This window comes from Leguminivora glycinivorella, chromosome 14, assembly GCF_023078275.1.
Source record: "Leguminivora glycinivorella isolate SPB_JAAS2020 chromosome 14, LegGlyc_1.1, whole genome shotgun sequence".
Lineage (NCBI taxonomy): Eukaryota > Metazoa > Arthropoda > Insecta > Lepidoptera > Tortricidae > Leguminivora > Leguminivora glycinivorella.
Window position 1 is genome coordinate 13,508,056 of NC_062984.1, and position 17,166 is coordinate 13,525,221.

The following is a 17,166-nucleotide window of genomic DNA, read 5'->3' on the forward strand; positions in this document are numbered from 1 at the left end:
AGGAGTAATGTTTCCATTAGAAACGATTACCCTGAATAGAAACTTCGAGAGCCGCCGAACACCCAACTATTATAGCTATTTAAACCCGCTAAGGGTATTGAATAGCTTCGCGATTGTTCCGATTTCATCCGTATTGTTGGAGATTGACTTCAGTCCATTTAGTTTGCGATTAAACGAAATACATAGTATTAGATTGTGCATACAGAGTAGTTCCAAACCGGAACGTCATTGCCGAAACTAAAACCGAGAAGGTTCGATTCCGACAGTTTTTTATAAGTACCGAAACCTTTGAAACCGCAAATCATGTCATTTGGTAATTTTGATATTTGCCAGTCGCTTTTCGGTGAAGGTTCTTATTCCAATAAGGTCTAGTTTACCCACCGGGTTGGAAGGTCAGATCGCAGTCGCTTTCGTAAAGACTACTGCCTACGCCAAATCTTGGGATTAGTTGTCAAAACGGACCCCAGGCTTCCATGAGCCGTGGAAAATGCCGGGAGTTATCCTTCCTCCTTGCGTTAGCAAGGAGGATGATGATGATGACCTTTTAAACCGCAACCGAAAGCTAAACTTCAATAGGACTCGGATTTACTTAGGTAAGTGTATACAACGTATGTGTTCGAAAAACTGCGGGGCACTTCTGGATGAGATTAGGACCGGGATAAGTGGCGTACATGAAGGGAGGCCTATGCTCAGCAGTGGGCGATTAATGGCTGAAATGATGATGATGATGATGATGTATGTACAAAGGAAAATAAGGAAGGACGGCGATTGAACGTACTTATTTTCAATTTATATAAAAAATAATACACAGGAATTACAAGTGTTAAAAATAAATAGTTACGATGATACCGTATTACCACAGAATCCGAGAAGTTAGTACGGGTGACGCGTCATTCTGACCGAGGTCTCGTTCAACTTAGGTTTCTCCTCGACCTGTGGCTGTACAACTTTTGGAGCTCCACATTTCTCTTGACAGAGCTGTTCTGACTCGAACTTGTTCGCGTTCCCGGCACAACCCCCATACACGAAGGATTTGCATCCCTTATCGTTTATGTCGTAATGGAACCTGAAATATTTGGGGTTAAGGTATTGTTGAGTACATTTTAACATCTCGTCATGGCAACGCAAAATAAGAAGCCTACAATTAAATGTATACTGATTATTACAATCCTTTATTCAACTTGCCTTGTTATTTTGTTAGTTTGGGTGTCAAAACGTAAGAGGACAGTTAGTGGAGCGGTTACACAGTCTGACTCTCAAACATGAGGTGCCAAGTTCGAACCCCAAGAGTGGGTGTCAAAACGTAGAATTTAAATTTGACCCACATCCCGGTTTCCGATTGAGCTGAAATTTTGCACACATATGTAAATCACGTGACAATGCAATATTATCGTATCATGGACCTGATGGAGCTGATCTGATGATGGAGCAGAAAGGTGGTCATAGAAACTCTGTTATGAAACGTCGTATCCCCATCGAGTAGGGGGTTTTTAGAAACTTCTTGGAGAGCAGAAGACGACTGTTGAAAGAAAAGTACAGTCGGCCATAAAAGCATGTGCCAAAAATAATTTTTTTGCAAAAAACTTATTGAATATGTGGGAGGGGAAGTTACTTACATTGTGAAATGACCGAGACATCGGCCAGATAGGGGCTGAAGCTTACAAGTGTCTGCCTGAGCCGGGAAGTTCGGCGGCATTAGTGCAGAACCTATACAAATATTTATAGATCTATATTATAAGATTTATAAGGTTACGAAGGTACAACCTGTAAATAATAACACTATACACAATTTCACAATAAACATCCCTTCAGACCAAATATCAAGCTAAATTGTTCACAAAAACTGTACTGCTTCTATTAACAACGATAAAATTTAATAGTAACGTGTGCGTTGATTGACATCGTGTGAACGTGTTCACGCCGCGTGGACACGATTATTGCGCGGATGAGCTGTGATATTGACGGCCACGCTCGCCCATTGAACGCCCTGGCTGTCGCCAAAACCATAAAGCCATATCGCTGCGAAACAAGCGCTACGAGTGGCCTTTTGTGACAATTGACTTCTGTAGCACAAAATAAATTAGGCGCTACGTTCACATTGGACAATGTAATGCATTCGTGTTCAAAAGGCTTTCACAGTATCACTTGCAAATATTGATAGAGATCTATCCTCGTTTATATTGGTCTTTAATTTGCTCGTCCTAAAGGCATAAAGGTACACAGTGTATCATGAGGAAACCGAATTATTTTAACAGTGTCTCTCATTGTAAGACTAAAATGTCATATACACTTTTCTGTAATTCGGCAAGTTTCAGAATTATTACAAATTTAAAAAAAACACCTTTTTGACCGCGTTGATGGGGCATACCATAGTCACATTATCCTGATTGATAAATGTTAGAAACATTTGAAAAATAAGATAAAAAAAACACATTTTAAGTGCCAAAGTTATAACATTTAAAGTCAATACGGATAAGTGTTTCGTAAGGGGAAGTGTGTCTGGCCTTCACATTTGACCCTTTTACTCAAAGTCACAGGTGTTTTTGCGAGTTCATACTTTTGCTACGTGATATTCACGGTTAGATGCAAACGTATGAACTCTCAATAAACACTGATCATTAGTTTAAACAGGCCAAATCTGAAGAACAGACACACTGTCCCTTTACGAAGTTATGACACACTTACCCGTACTGACCTTAGGCACTATGGTCCCACCGCGAGCTAGTAAACTATGAGCTATCGGCTATAAAAACGAACAAAAGATAGTCACTCCTGTGTAAATAAAAGAGACACAGCGATGTTTATAGTTACTCGCCCAGCGGTGAACGGCGGTTTTGCCAAAATTTGTTCAAACTCATATGACATTCTTTCTTTCTTTTGGCCTCAGAAGGAAGTGGTTAAAATTATTAAGTTTCCTCATTACGCCGTGTATAATGGCGACTAGCAGTATAACCACACAAACCTACCTTTGCAATAGTTCTTGCATTCTTCGATGGACTCGAATTGGTTCTTGTTGTCCATTGACTTGCAACCGGTGAACTCGTGCGGTAAACAGTCATCTAGCTGCGCGTTGTAATAGTATCTGCGAATTTGAGGCTTTGCTAATTACTGGAAAGTACCTACGATCCACAGATGTCTTATATACCATAGATCAAGCAAACATATCTATACTTAGCGCGTCAAATGAACAGTAAAATCCACTGAGTTGTCCGTCTTTAATCGCAGTTTGCAGCTTTAAATAATTAAGGTCAGTGCGGGCAAGACCGGCATACTTTATCCATACTAATATTATAAATGCGAAAGTAACTCTGTCTGTCTGTCTGTCTGTCTGTCTGTTACGCTTTCCCGCTTAAACCACGCAACCGATTTTGATGAAATTTGGAACAGACAATCTTTAGACCCTGAGACAGAACATAGGCTACTTTTTATTTCGAAAAAAAGGGATGAAGGGGTTGAAAAAGAGGTTGAAAGTTTGTATGGGATTTCTTAATTTTAAAAGATAAAACCATGAAACTTTATATTTTAGCACTTGATAAGAAATCATTAAACATCTTGATAAGGTCGAACGCGATTAATTAACATTATTTTTACCTTTTTTTTTTGTGTCGTGCGGTGGGAAATAAACATTAACTAAAAGCGGGTAGATTATATTTATTTGTCTACCCCGAACATTTATATAAATCATACTATATACTATATATACTATAATATTATAAATGCGAAAGTAACTCTGTCTGTCTGTCTGTCTGTCTGTCTGTTACGCTTTCCCGCTTAAACCACGCAACCGATTTTGATGAAATTTGGAACAGACAATCTTTAGACCCTGAGACAGAACATAGGCTACTTTTTATTTCGAAAAAAAGGGATGAAGGGGTTGAAAAAGAGGTTGAAAGTTTGTATGGGATTTCTTAATTTTAAAAGATAAAACCATGAAACTTTATATTTTAGCACTTGATAAGAAATCATTAAACATCTTGATAAGGTCGAACGCGATTAATTAACATTATTTTTACCTTTTTTTTTGTGTCGTGCGGTGGGAAATAAACATTAACTAAAAGCGGGTAGATTATATTTATTTGTCTACCCCGAACATTTATATAAATTAATATCGGGTAGTTTTGTGTTGTTTACATCTCCGGTGAGATTTTGCTGGGACGTCAGTCTTCCGCGACCACGGCCAGTGCAACCTGGGGCTCAATTCGGCATGGCGAATTTGACGTTTCACGTTGACTCTCAAATGATAGTGGATTGGATCACGGGTTGTCGAATACGTGCAGCTGTCATCTGGATTGGTACTAGGTTGGGACTAGAGCTCAGGCAATGTACCGGATAAAATTTTTGTAACATTTATTTTTGATGGAGTATTTTTTAAGTTTTGAGTATTTTAAAAGAACGGACTTCTATCTTTGAAATAAATAACATATGACATTTTTATCACCTCGTATCTCCATTTTCACTGTTACTTGAAGTAAAATGTTTTTTTGCTAATAGACGGTCGTCGTCGTGCCAGCTACACCAAAAAATATTTAAAAAAAAATTGCTTAAAAATATGTTAGTTGATTAATCTCTTTGACTCAAAACTTCGCGATACGTCCGAGCCTTTCTAACAAAAAGATAAAATATTCACAAATAACACCTATTTGTAGAAATCCTAAGCACGGCAAACGATTAAATTCCCTTTTTTGGGTCAAACTTGTAATACTGGCAATACTTTTGGTACACACTTTTGGTCTGCATTTTGCTAACGTGTCACGACTCTAGTATTGATTCTACTTTGATTTTACTCTTGTGTCAAAGTGACAGAATGAGATTGCAATTCGAATCATCATATCATTACAAAGATATGAATTGCGTAATTTTACACGAATTTAATCTCTCATGGCCTGACAATACGAACCAAGGCATGCGTTCTCCTGAATGGCACAGTATATAGACTTTTTTGTCGATGGGTATGGCCGCCATGTTTGGTTTATGACACTTAGACGGGGATTTTGTCGTACCAAAGAGTAAATTGCAAATTTTTTTCGGCACAACTTGGTTACTCTACTCGTCGCAAGATGGCGTTGGCATTATTAAAATAAACAAGAATGACGTGCATTTGCGTCGGTGTAGACCCATCATGAAAACGTAGATATGATAATTTTATATTTAAAAAAAAGCTAACGTGACATAAATTTGACAAATGTCTAAAAGAAATATAGTATCTTCTGTGTAATATCTTCTTCCGTGCACGTGTGATTTATTGTTTAGTCAATTTAAATATCACTCTAAGTAAGAACTGTTAGACAAAACACTCGTAGCATAATTGTATATTTCAATATATCACAGCCATACATTTTTATATTCTTTCAGGTGATTCAGCTTACCCACAGAGGCAAACACTACTGATGGATGCACTGACTTTTGGATGCACCTGTAGGATCTCCAGAAGCTCGTTATACCGCTTTACAAGTTCGAGCCCGCAACTGTATAGAGCGGTGTTTTGGGCGACTAAAAATCAGTTGGTAGTGTTTGTCGTCAATGGAGAAACTGCACTACAAGCCAGCAGCGGCAGCTAAGATCGTTAAAACGTGTTGTGTGCTTGACAATATAGCTAACAAAGCGAATTGTGAACTGCCTCCGCTGAACCGACACGAAGAACAGGAGCAGCAGCAGGAGCAGAGATTAGCGGCGGAGTTTGACGCCCGTCAGCAGAATGCTGATATTTATTTGGCAATGGCTCCTGACAGGTGTTGGCTAAACAAAGAGCTGCAGCTGGGTCGCGCTGCTCGTCAAGCGCTTGTCCGGCAGTTAGCAAATTATGTAAGTAGTTATGGTAGGTCTATTTCAGTTTATAGTTAAGGTGAGCCAAAAAAGCTATATTTTAAGTTCACATCTTAACCATTAGTATAATTATCATTAATTTCATTACAGAACCCATTTTTTCCTAACTTTTGTGTCGTCATGGGAGTGTCGTAAATTAGGTTTCGGGGCTGCTGATTTCAAAATTAATGTTCAATTTGGAATCTGACATTTGACACAAATTCGTCATGGGTATTGCTATATTATATTAGTATAATCAAGAACCATTTAATACTGGACTGACATAGCCCATACAAAAAAGCGTACCCCTAAAAAAAAGCTCAATTTTTGGTTCAAAACTAGATGGCATTGTTTTGCAACCCGGGAGTTGAAAAAAACATAATTTCACCTATATTTTTACTTGTTTTTAGGGTTCCGTAGTCAACTAGGAACCCTTATAGTTTCGCCATGTCTTTCTGTCCGTCCGTCCGTCCGTCCGTCCGCGGATAATCTTAGTAACCGTTAGCACTAGAAAGCTGAAATTTGGTACCAATATGTATATCAATCACGCCAGCAAAGTGCAAAAATAAAAATTGGAAAAAAATATTTTATTAGTTTGCCCCCCCTACATGTAAAGTGGGGTTTGATATTTTTTTTCATTCCAACCCTAACGTGTGATATATTGTTGGGCAGGTATTTAAAAATGAATAAGGGTTTACTAAGATCTTTTTTTGATAATGTTAATATTTTCGGAAATAATCGCTCCTAAAGGAAAAAAATGTGCGTCCCCTCTAACTTTTGAACCATAAGTTTAAAAAATATGAAAAAAATCACAAAAGTAGAAATTTATAAGGACTTTCTAGGAAAATTATTTTGAACTTGATAGGTTCAGTAGTTTTTGATAAAAATACGGAAAACTACGGAACCCTACACTGAGCGTGGCCCGACACGCTCTTGGCCGGTTTTTCCATTTAAATCCTTCCGACATCCGATATCGGATCGGATAAAAACGGACTAAGACAATAGATACTGTATCCCATCAAAAACAAAACTTGTAAAAACACCAAGTCTTCGCAACTCAGTTTGTTCGCGCCCTTTTCATTCATTATCATTCATATCGTCCATCCCGTTCGCTCTTCCTTATGATAGGTTCAACCTCATTTTTATTTGTCGTGTCACCCGCCTTTTTGCCGACCTTCTTAAAAAATATAAGAAAATACGTCAATCTGCTAAACTAAAAGACATTCGATGTCAATGTGAAAAAATATCCGCAACGACGAATAAAGTTATAATTATTAATTAAATAAATAACGATTCGCGAGTGTACACAAGAAAGAGTGAACCAAGTAAATATTCGAAAGGGTGGCCGCCCGCTGAACTGTCGAGAAAACAACAGCAGTAAGTTCGGCACGCATCAATTACCATAATTTTATTTTTCCGTTTTATTTTATTTTATATTACAATAGTTCGCCAGGAACTACGTAATCGCTGGTCCTTCAACACAGTTCTTCTGGCGTAAAAAAGAGTTGAGATCCCTGTAATACCAAGTCGGTTAATTTATTCAGTCCCTAATACTTAAAGGACCTTCTGCCATAAATTATTACGTAGTTTACTAGTAGCTATACTTTCGTATTTTGCATTTCTCATGATGCGTCGAATAGCATTCAAATGTATAAGATGAAAACTCGACTCGACGCCGCTCGATTCCGCATATGTGGAAGCCAGGCTTTATGGAAAAAGTAGGTTTTTGTGACAACTACCAATAAGATTTTGCCAGGGAGACTAGAGATAAGGAGGAAAGTCTGTCGAAGTAGAACAGTCGCAAAAATGACCGGCTGAGCCTTTATAATTGCAGTTACAAATATCTCCGCTTGGAGCGCATGTCTCGCTCAATGATCAGCGATGTGAGATGACATTAGACGTTCTTTTCTCTAGGCTAATTTCGTCAGACTGAGCAAGTCAAGACGTAGTCCCGTGGTAGTGCGCTGGCTTCGTACGCAGATGTTCTCGGGTTCAATTCTGACAGCGATCTTTCTGTTTTTTTTTTATACATTTATTTTCTTTTTGTGTATTTTATTTGTGTTTATTTATTGTTTTATTCATACAAATGTTAACTTAAGCCCTTTTACATTGTTTGCCCCATCTTAGGATTCTTCAGTAATGTTGTAAGTCTTGCAAATGAAATTTAAAAAAGTTGTAACAAAAAAAAATATTTTTGGACATTAAAAAAATAAAATAATTCAAGAAAAATATTAGTAGAAAAAAATAATAAAGGTCTCACCAGGATTTGAACCCGGGACCCCTTGCTCCGTAGGCGGGGTCACTCACTACCGAGAAGGCAAAGAGATTGTCAAACCCTTATGCACCTGCGATTGCAGCGCCACCTATCTTTTCTTTTATATGTGCACTTCTGATACTTAAAGAGGTTGCTCCTTTATTTCTATTCTTCATGGATTTTGCACATTCAAAAATCTTTAAATAATACTCAACTCGTTTCGGTCGCACTCGTACAAATATAGGATTGGTGCGAGCGAGACGGAGATTGATTGTCAACATGATATCTATCATAATCATAAACACTATTCGAAATGGCCTCATTTAAAATATAAATTTGAAATATATTGAAAGTAATATTACTAATCATTGACGTCACGCTCAAAATGAAAGCGATAGAAAATTTGACAGTATGGTACTCTTTTGGATGACTGTCATAATTCAAAATAAGAACGATGCCGATGGCTTGCGTTGTAAACAGGGACTGAAACATGACACGGGCCCCTAGCGTCATCTATATACTTTTTACTGTATCATTTGTAATGCCGTTGAACTACCGCGTGCGTATTTTTAGGGTTCCGTAGTCAACTAGGAACCCTTATAGTTTCGCCATGTCTGTCTGTCCGTCCGTCCGTCCGTCCGTCCGTCCGCGGATAATCTCAGTAACCGTTAGCACTAGAAAGCTGAAATTTGGTACCAATATGTATATCAATCACGCCAACAAAGTGCAAAAATAAAAAATGGAAAAAAATGTTTTATTAGGGTACCCCCCCAACATGTAAAGTGGGGGCTGATATTTTTTTTCATTCCAACCCCAACGTGTGATATATTGTTGGATAGGTATTAAAAAATGAATAAGGGTTTACTAAGATCGCTTTTTGATAATATTAATATTTTCGTAAATAATCGCTCCTAAAGGAAAAAAATGTGCGTCCCCCTCTAACTTTTGAACCATATGTTTAAAAAATATGAAAAAAATGACAAAAGTAGAACTTTATAAATACTTTCTAGGAAAATTGTTTTGAACTTGATAGGTTCAGTAGTTTTTGAGAAAAATACAGAAAACGACGGAACCCTACACTGAGCGTGGCCCGACACGCTCTTGGCCGGTTTTTTTAACACGTTCACTGCGAAACAGGTCATTCTGACCCTGTTCTGGACTTCCCCCTGGTGCGGCGACAGAAATGCGCAACTTTACCCTGGTGCGAAGCCCATATCATTGTTATATTTTATTATTTTTATATAGTCAAGTATACGTTTATATTTATCATTTTACACTCTATTTGAAAGCATATAAATTAATAAACAGGTCACATATGTCCTGTTCGCACCTGTCTTAGACTTTTGTTATTCAGTGCGGAACAGGGCCTTTAATGACCTGTTACGCACGACCTTGTATAGCACTGGAGCAAAGTGCAAAATGCATTAGTGTTGTTACCATATTATCAATCCACACGTTATTTTGTGGTGAAAAAATGTGTTTCGATTGTTTTAAATGAAATTCGTTAAATACAATATAACGCTTTTATACGCAAAACGCTTACAATTTTGCTAAATATTATTACGTAAAAATATATTGTAAAAAGTTCAAATTGCTTGATGCAAAATATTTACTAAAATTTCTAAAAATCGTTTTTTAAATAATGTTAAGAGCAAAGTTAAAAGTTTTGGTTGTATATAAAAATCTGGTTACATTAAAGGTAAAGAAAGTAAGAATTGGATCGATATATTAGTTCGTTTATTTTCCTCATCACTACTAAATCATCGACATTTTTACCTGTGCCCGTTCTGGCTGTGCGGCACAAGTCAATTTTGACCTGTTAATTAATTCGTCTATAAAATCTAAACGAACAGTCATCAACTTCGGCGAAGACAGTATTGTGTAGATTAGTTATTAGACTAAATATTGTTTCAATAAAATTTAATAAATGTGTATCTGGTAAAGGTATTTTAGGTAAAATATGAAACCCTCCTTACAAGCTGTAATTGACTTGTACCGCACAGAGAGAAAGCTCAATACAGGACTCTCATGGGTTGTAACGCACTGAGAGCGAGTTCACAAAATCCGGCTCCGCAGTGAACGTGTTAAATAACGACATTTTTATTCAAATGACACTCTTAGTGACATCTAGCGACATAGATTGACGGCTGCCAGCTGGGGTACGGTATTTAGTATGGACTCTGCTGGTCCTGTATTAAATGGTTCCTGGTATAATGTAAAATACCCCATAATGGACGGTGATACCATTTTGGACAAATCCTTAAAAATAATAATTTGAAATTAGTTCCTAAAAATTGACGGCATTGTACCATAAACAAGAGTAATTCGGTTATTTCTGAAGGATTTGGCGGCTAGATAAAAGTCATCAGTTTACTGAAAAAAAATATTAGTAAAAATTCTCATTAAATAAGGTTGCTAAGAGAGTAGAGTTCGTGTATAAATTAATAAAAAAAATAATACTCGGTGTAAACTTGAATGAGTTTTACTTACTGTATTAACCATACTAGTTTGTTACTCCAAAGATATAAAGAAATTGTGTTATTTTGCGAGTGTCCATAACTGGACCCGGAAAACTGCGTACCTCCGTTCCGTGGACAAGGAACAATTTACAAAAACCAAAATTTACAAGAAACAATCCTATGTTAAAATAACCCAAACTAATTTTATTTGGGGTATATAAAATTGTCTCATTGAGTATTAGTTTGCTTTAAATGTAAATTTTTAAACTTATTTCACCGTTCATAATGGGGGATCCATTACTGGAGAACTGCCGTCCATGATTGGAGAAAAAGCACCTTGCTTTAATTTGTTAATTATGAAGAAACCAATAGGAGTATCTATTCTGCAATGCGCTGGAAATGTAAAAGAAAGATAAGACATTCAAGTTTTAACACGTTTAGCGGTAGAATTTTTACATGTTTCAGTGAAATATCGAAAATAGGCAAAATTTCATCTTAAACTGTCCATGATTGGGCCCGTTACCTTATAGTCGTTGGATAAGTTCGGTTCGGTACAAAACTTTTTTCTCTACACTTAAATAGGTTTGTAAAAAAGTTTTCGAATAAAAGTGACGTTATTCTAAAACAAATTTAAAAAAAACGGTCAAGTGCGAGTCGGAATCGCCCACCGAGGGTTCCGTACAAACTTTCAAACTCCCCAGTTAAAATAATCTCACGTTTTCACATACCTCTAACGACTTGACTAGAAGACAAAAGTATAGGTACTAATGAGCATTATTGTGTATAGCGCCATCTCTCGGTGAATTCGCTAACTAATTTGCGCGACCATATTAGTATGTTGGTTTTTCAGGGATTATTCTTTATAATGTTAACCGATTTAAACAATTTTTACTTTATTGGAAAGAATTTGATTTACGTAACATCTCGTATTAATTTGAAGTACTATATACATCCGCAAAGGTGGGTAAATTAAAAGTAAAAATCTGAAAAGTTTTTTGTGAATTAAAAAAAAGGTTTTCAAGATACAAACACGATTATATTTTTCCTGTAATATTTAGCATAAAACAAATGTTTCCTAAAATTTTCATAATTTTTCGTTGGTAAACTTCGGAGATAAGGGGGGGGGAACGGTATTTTTTTTTTACATTTTCCTTCAAAATTCTTTTTTTTTCCACAACAAAAATTTTTAAAAAAATAGTTTATTTACGTTCAATTTGAGCTCTTTCTAACGATACCCCACTTGACCTAGTAACTTGAAATTTACAGTGCCCCCCTTTCATTTTGGCCATGTTCTACAATTAAAATTAATAAATTAAAAAAAATTATATGTTCTATTTGTAGAGGTTCACAATGTTCACAACTATTCCAAATTTCAAGTTGATAGCATTAGTAGTTCTCGAGATATTTAGGAATGTGACAGACGGACAGACAGACGGACAGAGTCGTACCATAAGGGTTCCTGTTGTACCTTTTTGGTACGGAACCCTAAAAATGATATTGCGCTACCTCTTTCTTAGTTTGCCCCTTCTATTCGGGCCCCGTAACGCCTAGGGTTCTGTTGCCTACGTATTGACTTATTGAGGTGGCGTTCTTTTGTGACATGTCGAAACCTGCGCTGTTCTGATGTTGGAATCCATGAAGAGTTGAGGGATTTTTTAGCAACTCAAGCATTTTCTCTTGTAAATTAACACTAATTAACTTGTAAATTTATTTTTTATGTTACAGTGATTCTTCATCGGACCAAGGCCGATTTGTCCAGGACCAATTTTCGGATCTCCTGGGCTTCCTGGAACAAGGATATTTTTAACCGCCGCCTCAAATCTGTCAAGGAAGGAAGGTTCTAGGGATGGTCAGAGGGAGGGCGCTGCGAGTCCTTGTATAGATTACTCATATGAGAGATAATTTCGACCTCAGCATCTGTGACCTGGGTGGCCGAGCGGAAATAGGCATCTGCCGCGATTGCAGGGTACGTTGGTTCGATTCCAGCCTCAGGCACTGGAGGCCTTGGTCACTTTTTCTTTCATATGTGTAATTTATTTCGGTTTTAAAAACTAATCAGATTTAAAATTCAATTTAACCACCCTTGCGGATTTTATCGAACAGATCGAACTACAAATGAATACGAGATTATATGTAAAAAAAATCTCTTCTAAATTAAGATTAAACTATGCAAATGAGTTAACATTAAGAAATAATTATCCCTGAAAAACTAACATACTAAACAGGTCGCGCAAATTAGTTAGCGAATTCACCGATACCTATAGGTAATTATAGTCAAATCTTTAAAGTTATAGGTACATATATGAGATACATGAGATTATTTTAACTTTTGTAAGTTTGTACGGATACTACTCAGTGGGCCAGTCCGACTCGCACTTGACCGGTTTCTTTATGTTGTCGATTTCTCCGTTGTTACAGGACCGATTTCATTTTTTTTTTTATTGAATGTATATATGTATACAGATTTGAGATTAGTCCTATTTTTATCAAAACCCAGTTCTGATGATGGGATCCTGGAGAAATCAAGGCAACTCCTCGAATCTTGAAGGCATACATGTGGTGATTTTTGTGTTTTTATAAGAACAGCATGCATATACGTACGGAACAGTGACATTTGGTGCAGTGAAACTGCTGATGATGGTCAGAACGGAACTCCTCAAGTCTGAAAGGCACACTCATAGTGACTTTAGTATTTTTATAAGAACAGCATGCATTTATGTTCAGAACAGTGGAACTCAGTGCAATGGAACTGATGATGATGGAAATGGATCAGAATGGAACTCCTCAAATCTGCACGGCACACTTACAATGAATTTGGTATTTATATGAGAATAGCTTTAATTTAAGTACATTCATAACAGTGACATTAGGTGCAGTGGAACTGCTGATGATGGTCATAAAGGAACTCCTCAAATCTGGACGACACACTTATAGTGACTTAATTTAGTATTATTATAAGAACAGTATGCATTTACGTTCAGAACAGTGGTCGCGTTAGAGCTCGCGGGTTCGAACCCCGGATCGCACTAATGAGGTTTTTGGAATTTATGTGCGAAATGTCATTTGATATTTGCCAGTAGCTTTTCGCTGAAGGACAGCATCGTGAGGAAACCGGGTAATCCTAATAAAGCCCTAATTACCCATCGGGTTGGAAGGTCAGATGGAAGTCGCTTTCGTTAAACTAGTGCCTACGCCAAATCTTGGGATTGATTGTCAAAGCAGACCCCAGGCTCCCAAAGACCATAACTTTAATTTATTCAGGTATACATATATTGGTTTTTGTGTTATTATAAGAACAGCATGCGTTTACGTACGGTCGACTACAAAGAGATGTATACACTTTTTCAGCTTCTTGCATCGTAATAAGGTGAGAAATGGATACATCTCTTTGTAGTCGACCGTACCGAACAGTGACATTTAGTGCAGTGGAACTGCTGATGATGATCAGAACGGAACTACTCAAATTTGAACGAGACACTTATTATGACTTTGGTTTTAGGATTCCGTACCTCAAAAGGAAAAACGGAACCCTCATAGGATCACTCGTGCGCCTGTCTGTCCGTCTGTCACAGCCTATTTTCTCCAAAATTACTTGAGTTTGGGGTTGGTGCAGTGGAACTGCTTATGATGATCAGAACGAAACTTCTCAAAGACGACACAAAAGGATCTTTGTTTGCTAAGCATATTGAGTTTTTAACTCAAATTTTGTCAAACTCGATTTCTTATAGGTAGTCGGATATTGGATTCATGACGAATTGAGGGAACTCCTTAAACCTTAACGGTAGGTATACGTTATTGATGTATTCATTTGTATTTCCATCAAATAACCAGACATTGAAAGCAGTTTTAAAAAATACACATTTCTACACAACATGGAACTTGACTGTACTTAAAATAAATTATTTAATACCATGCACGAAATAAAGCATCAGATAAATATAAGGAAAACATGGATAGAAGTTATTTTTAAATACAAATTCTATTTAATTCGTCAGGTAGAAATATATAAAGTAAATGAGTTGAACGTGACGTCACTCAATTCGATTTCATATTAGCAAAACGTTAAAATTCGTTTTGACAGTTCTTAAAGGGAAGCTGATTTGACTAGGAGGCAAGTAGCCTATTCAACATTCGTAAGTACCTTTCACCAGAACTCCAAAAGCGGCGGTTTTTTAGGGTTCCGTACCAAAAAGGTACAAAAGGAACCTTTATGGTGCCGTTCCGTCCGTCTTGTGTGTCCGTCCGTCTGTCACATAACTTAATATCTCGAGAACTACTTATATTACGGCTTTTTAACCGGAGCTACAGTCCGGTCTGGGAGAAAGCGAAAGCGCAACTTGGCATGTATTAAGTGCAAAATAGCAATAGAGTGCGATGAAAAAACATTTTCCCCTCACTAGCTCGGAAACACGTGTTTTGTCCTTTAATACCAGCGGGTAAAAACGCATTTTATCCACTAGTGGGTAAAGTAATTTGACCTTGAATAAAGTCAAATTAACTGCTTTAAAATTGATAAATGTAAGTGAATCTAGTAATAAAGATGATTTACCACCTGTGGAACTACTGGAAGCAGTGATAAACGCATTTTTTGCGTTGTAGTTTCCTCGCTATAGTGAGGGGAAAAGTTTTGTGTTACACTCGGGTGCAAATGTATTTTACTTCTCGTGTTTTAAAACACGCAAGTTTAGAGTTCTATTCTCGAACCACTCACTTCGCTCGTGGTTCAACTATAGAATCCTTTCACTTGCTCATTTTTCAATTCCACACTCGGCGTTAAAATACAACTTTGCCCCCTAGCATAACAAATAACTGTTAATTAATGTTCATTGACTATATCACCATTATTACAGGAATGCGGAGCACCTTGCTACTACTAAAATGGAGAACCCGGACCTGTTAGCGACATGGAACTGACCAGGACCGTCGTGGGCTCCTCATGTGCCACCCCCGGATACCTTTTCTGATTGTGGTGTTTACAGTACAGTAGTGTACATATTCATGAAAAAAAAATTGTGGGTACTTTTTTTTACATTTTTAAAAAACGCACTCTGCATGGTTTTGGAGTTTCGACTTCGTGCTAGATAAAAACCCCCAGGCAAGAGCAAACAATTTTTTTTCCTAGCCTATATTTGTGACCCACTGCAAAGGCCTCTCTTTTCTTCCGCCACCCATGTTTTGTGTGGATTGGATTGAGAGCACCTTCCGAAAATGAAAAAAAATATGCTGATCATTTAGTAAAAGTTCTAAAACAATTGTAAAACGAATCTCTGAATTTGTAAAAAGATAAATCAAAAGATACAGCCATTAACATGTGCTCACTCAGTTCTCACAAACTACCAACGAAAACAGTGAATATATTCATTTAACATATAATATTTATATACTAACATTTAGTAAAAAATAGGCCAACCTACCTCTATAAATATTAGATCACCTAGTGACGTATTAAATTTTTTACAAATAGTTTCTTATGCTCACTCAATCCACACACTTTTGAAAAGCCGAATTTTGATGAAAAACATAAGATTTAGACCGCTATTATATGTGTATAGTTTAGTAAAAGTGAAATGGGAATTTGTAAAATACAAAACGAACCACTAACGTGTCAGGTTTTTTTATAATAAATTTTTGTAAGTGCTCACTCAGTCCACACGTTTTGAGAAAGTTAAAAATCTAAATATCTTACGATTTGTAGCACCTAAGACACTCGAAAGTACTTCAACATTTAGTAAAAATTTTTACTAAATATCCACCATCTAATATTTTATATTCGTTGTCTGGTTTTAAAGATATTCAGACATAACTTTTCTCATACAAATGTATCAAGTAGGGTGACCACACTATGTCGGCTCCTGATTTTCCCCACCTTCCCATTGTCATATTGAGATTGGGGAGTTTCGTTCAATTTTGATAATAGTTTACCGGATTTGTAAGTGGGAGCGAGAAAAGAATAACTATTTCTCGCTCCCACTTACAAATCCGGTACGCTCATCTGTTAGCGCGATTAGATTACCAGGTTCTGGTTTCTTACTAGTGAAGTATTATATTCTTTGTTTCTTACCAATTATCATTCATGTCCTTTTTAATGCATGCATGTCGATATGGTTATTATCCTGACGTCGATAAAAATTACACAATACACATCATCACTAGGCCAAGAACATAACCTAAAAACAGTTTGCAGATGGATAATTAATATGGTATTAGTTTAATATTATCAAAATTGAACGAACGATACTCCCCAATCTCAATATGACAATGGGAAGGTGGGGAAAATCAGGAGCCGACATAGTGTGGTCACCCTACTTGATACATTTGTATGAGAAAAGTTATGTCTGAATATCTTTAAAACCAGACAACGAATATAAAATATTAGATGGTGGATATTTAGTAAAAATTTTTACTAAATGTTGAAGTACTTTCGAGTGTCTTAGGTGCTACAAATCGTAAGATATTTACATTTTTAACTTTCTCAAAACGTGTGGACTGAGTGAGCACTTACAAAAATTTATTATAAAAAAACCTGACACGTTAGTGGTTCGTTTTGTATTTTACAAATTCCCATTTCACTTTTACTAAACTATACACATATAATAGCGGTCTAAATCTTATGTTTTTCATCAAAATTCGGCTTTTTAAAAGTGTGTGGAT

The 17,166-nt window shown here is 36.7% G+C and overlaps 2 protein-coding genes across 3 annotated transcripts in view; one reads left to right on the top strand and one right to left on the bottom strand.

Annotated features, from left to right (window-relative positions):
• Positions 1-760: 760 nt before the first annotated feature.
• Positions 761-17,166, bottom strand: part of LOC125233450 (papilin-like) — a 29,188-nt gene continuing 12,782 nt past the window's right edge. The window contains exons 4-6 of the mRNA XM_048139480.1: positions 2,967-3,082; positions 1,617-1,707; positions 761-1,066 (exon numbers count right to left, since the gene is read on the bottom strand). Coding sequence (XP_047995437.1) covers positions 874-1,066; positions 1,617-1,707; positions 2,967-3,082 — 400 coding nt within the window. The 3' untranslated portion in view covers positions 761-873. The remainder of the gene's footprint in view (positions 1,067-1,616; positions 1,708-2,966; positions 3,083-17,166) is intronic.
• On the top strand, positions 5,050-15,680 carry LOC125233451. 2 transcript variants are annotated; one of them, XM_048139481.1, is made up of 2 exons: positions 5,050-5,802; positions 15,366-15,680. In XM_048139481.1, exons 1-2 carry the CDS (start codon positions 5,521-5,523, stop codon positions 15,390-15,392), a joined length of 309 nt encoding a protein of 102 aa, XP_047995438.1. In that variant the 5' UTR covers positions 5,050-5,520; the 3' UTR covers positions 15,393-15,680. The 2 variants fall into 2 exon arrangements, with proteins under 2 accessions (XP_047995438.1, XP_047995440.1); XM_048139483.1 differs by lacking the exon at positions 15,366-15,680 and adding an exon at positions 12,241-12,312.

Excerpts from the sequence above, each read along its gene's own strand:
- LOC125233451 (XM_048139481.1), top strand. The coding sequence starts at position 5,521 with ATGGAGAAACTGCACTACAAGCCAGCAGCGGCAGCTAAGATCGTTAAA. Across the intron at positions 5,803-15,365 it reads TCCGGCAGTTAGCAAATTAT|GAATGCGGAGCACCTTGCTA; the intron begins GTAAGTAGTTAT and ends CCATTATTACAG.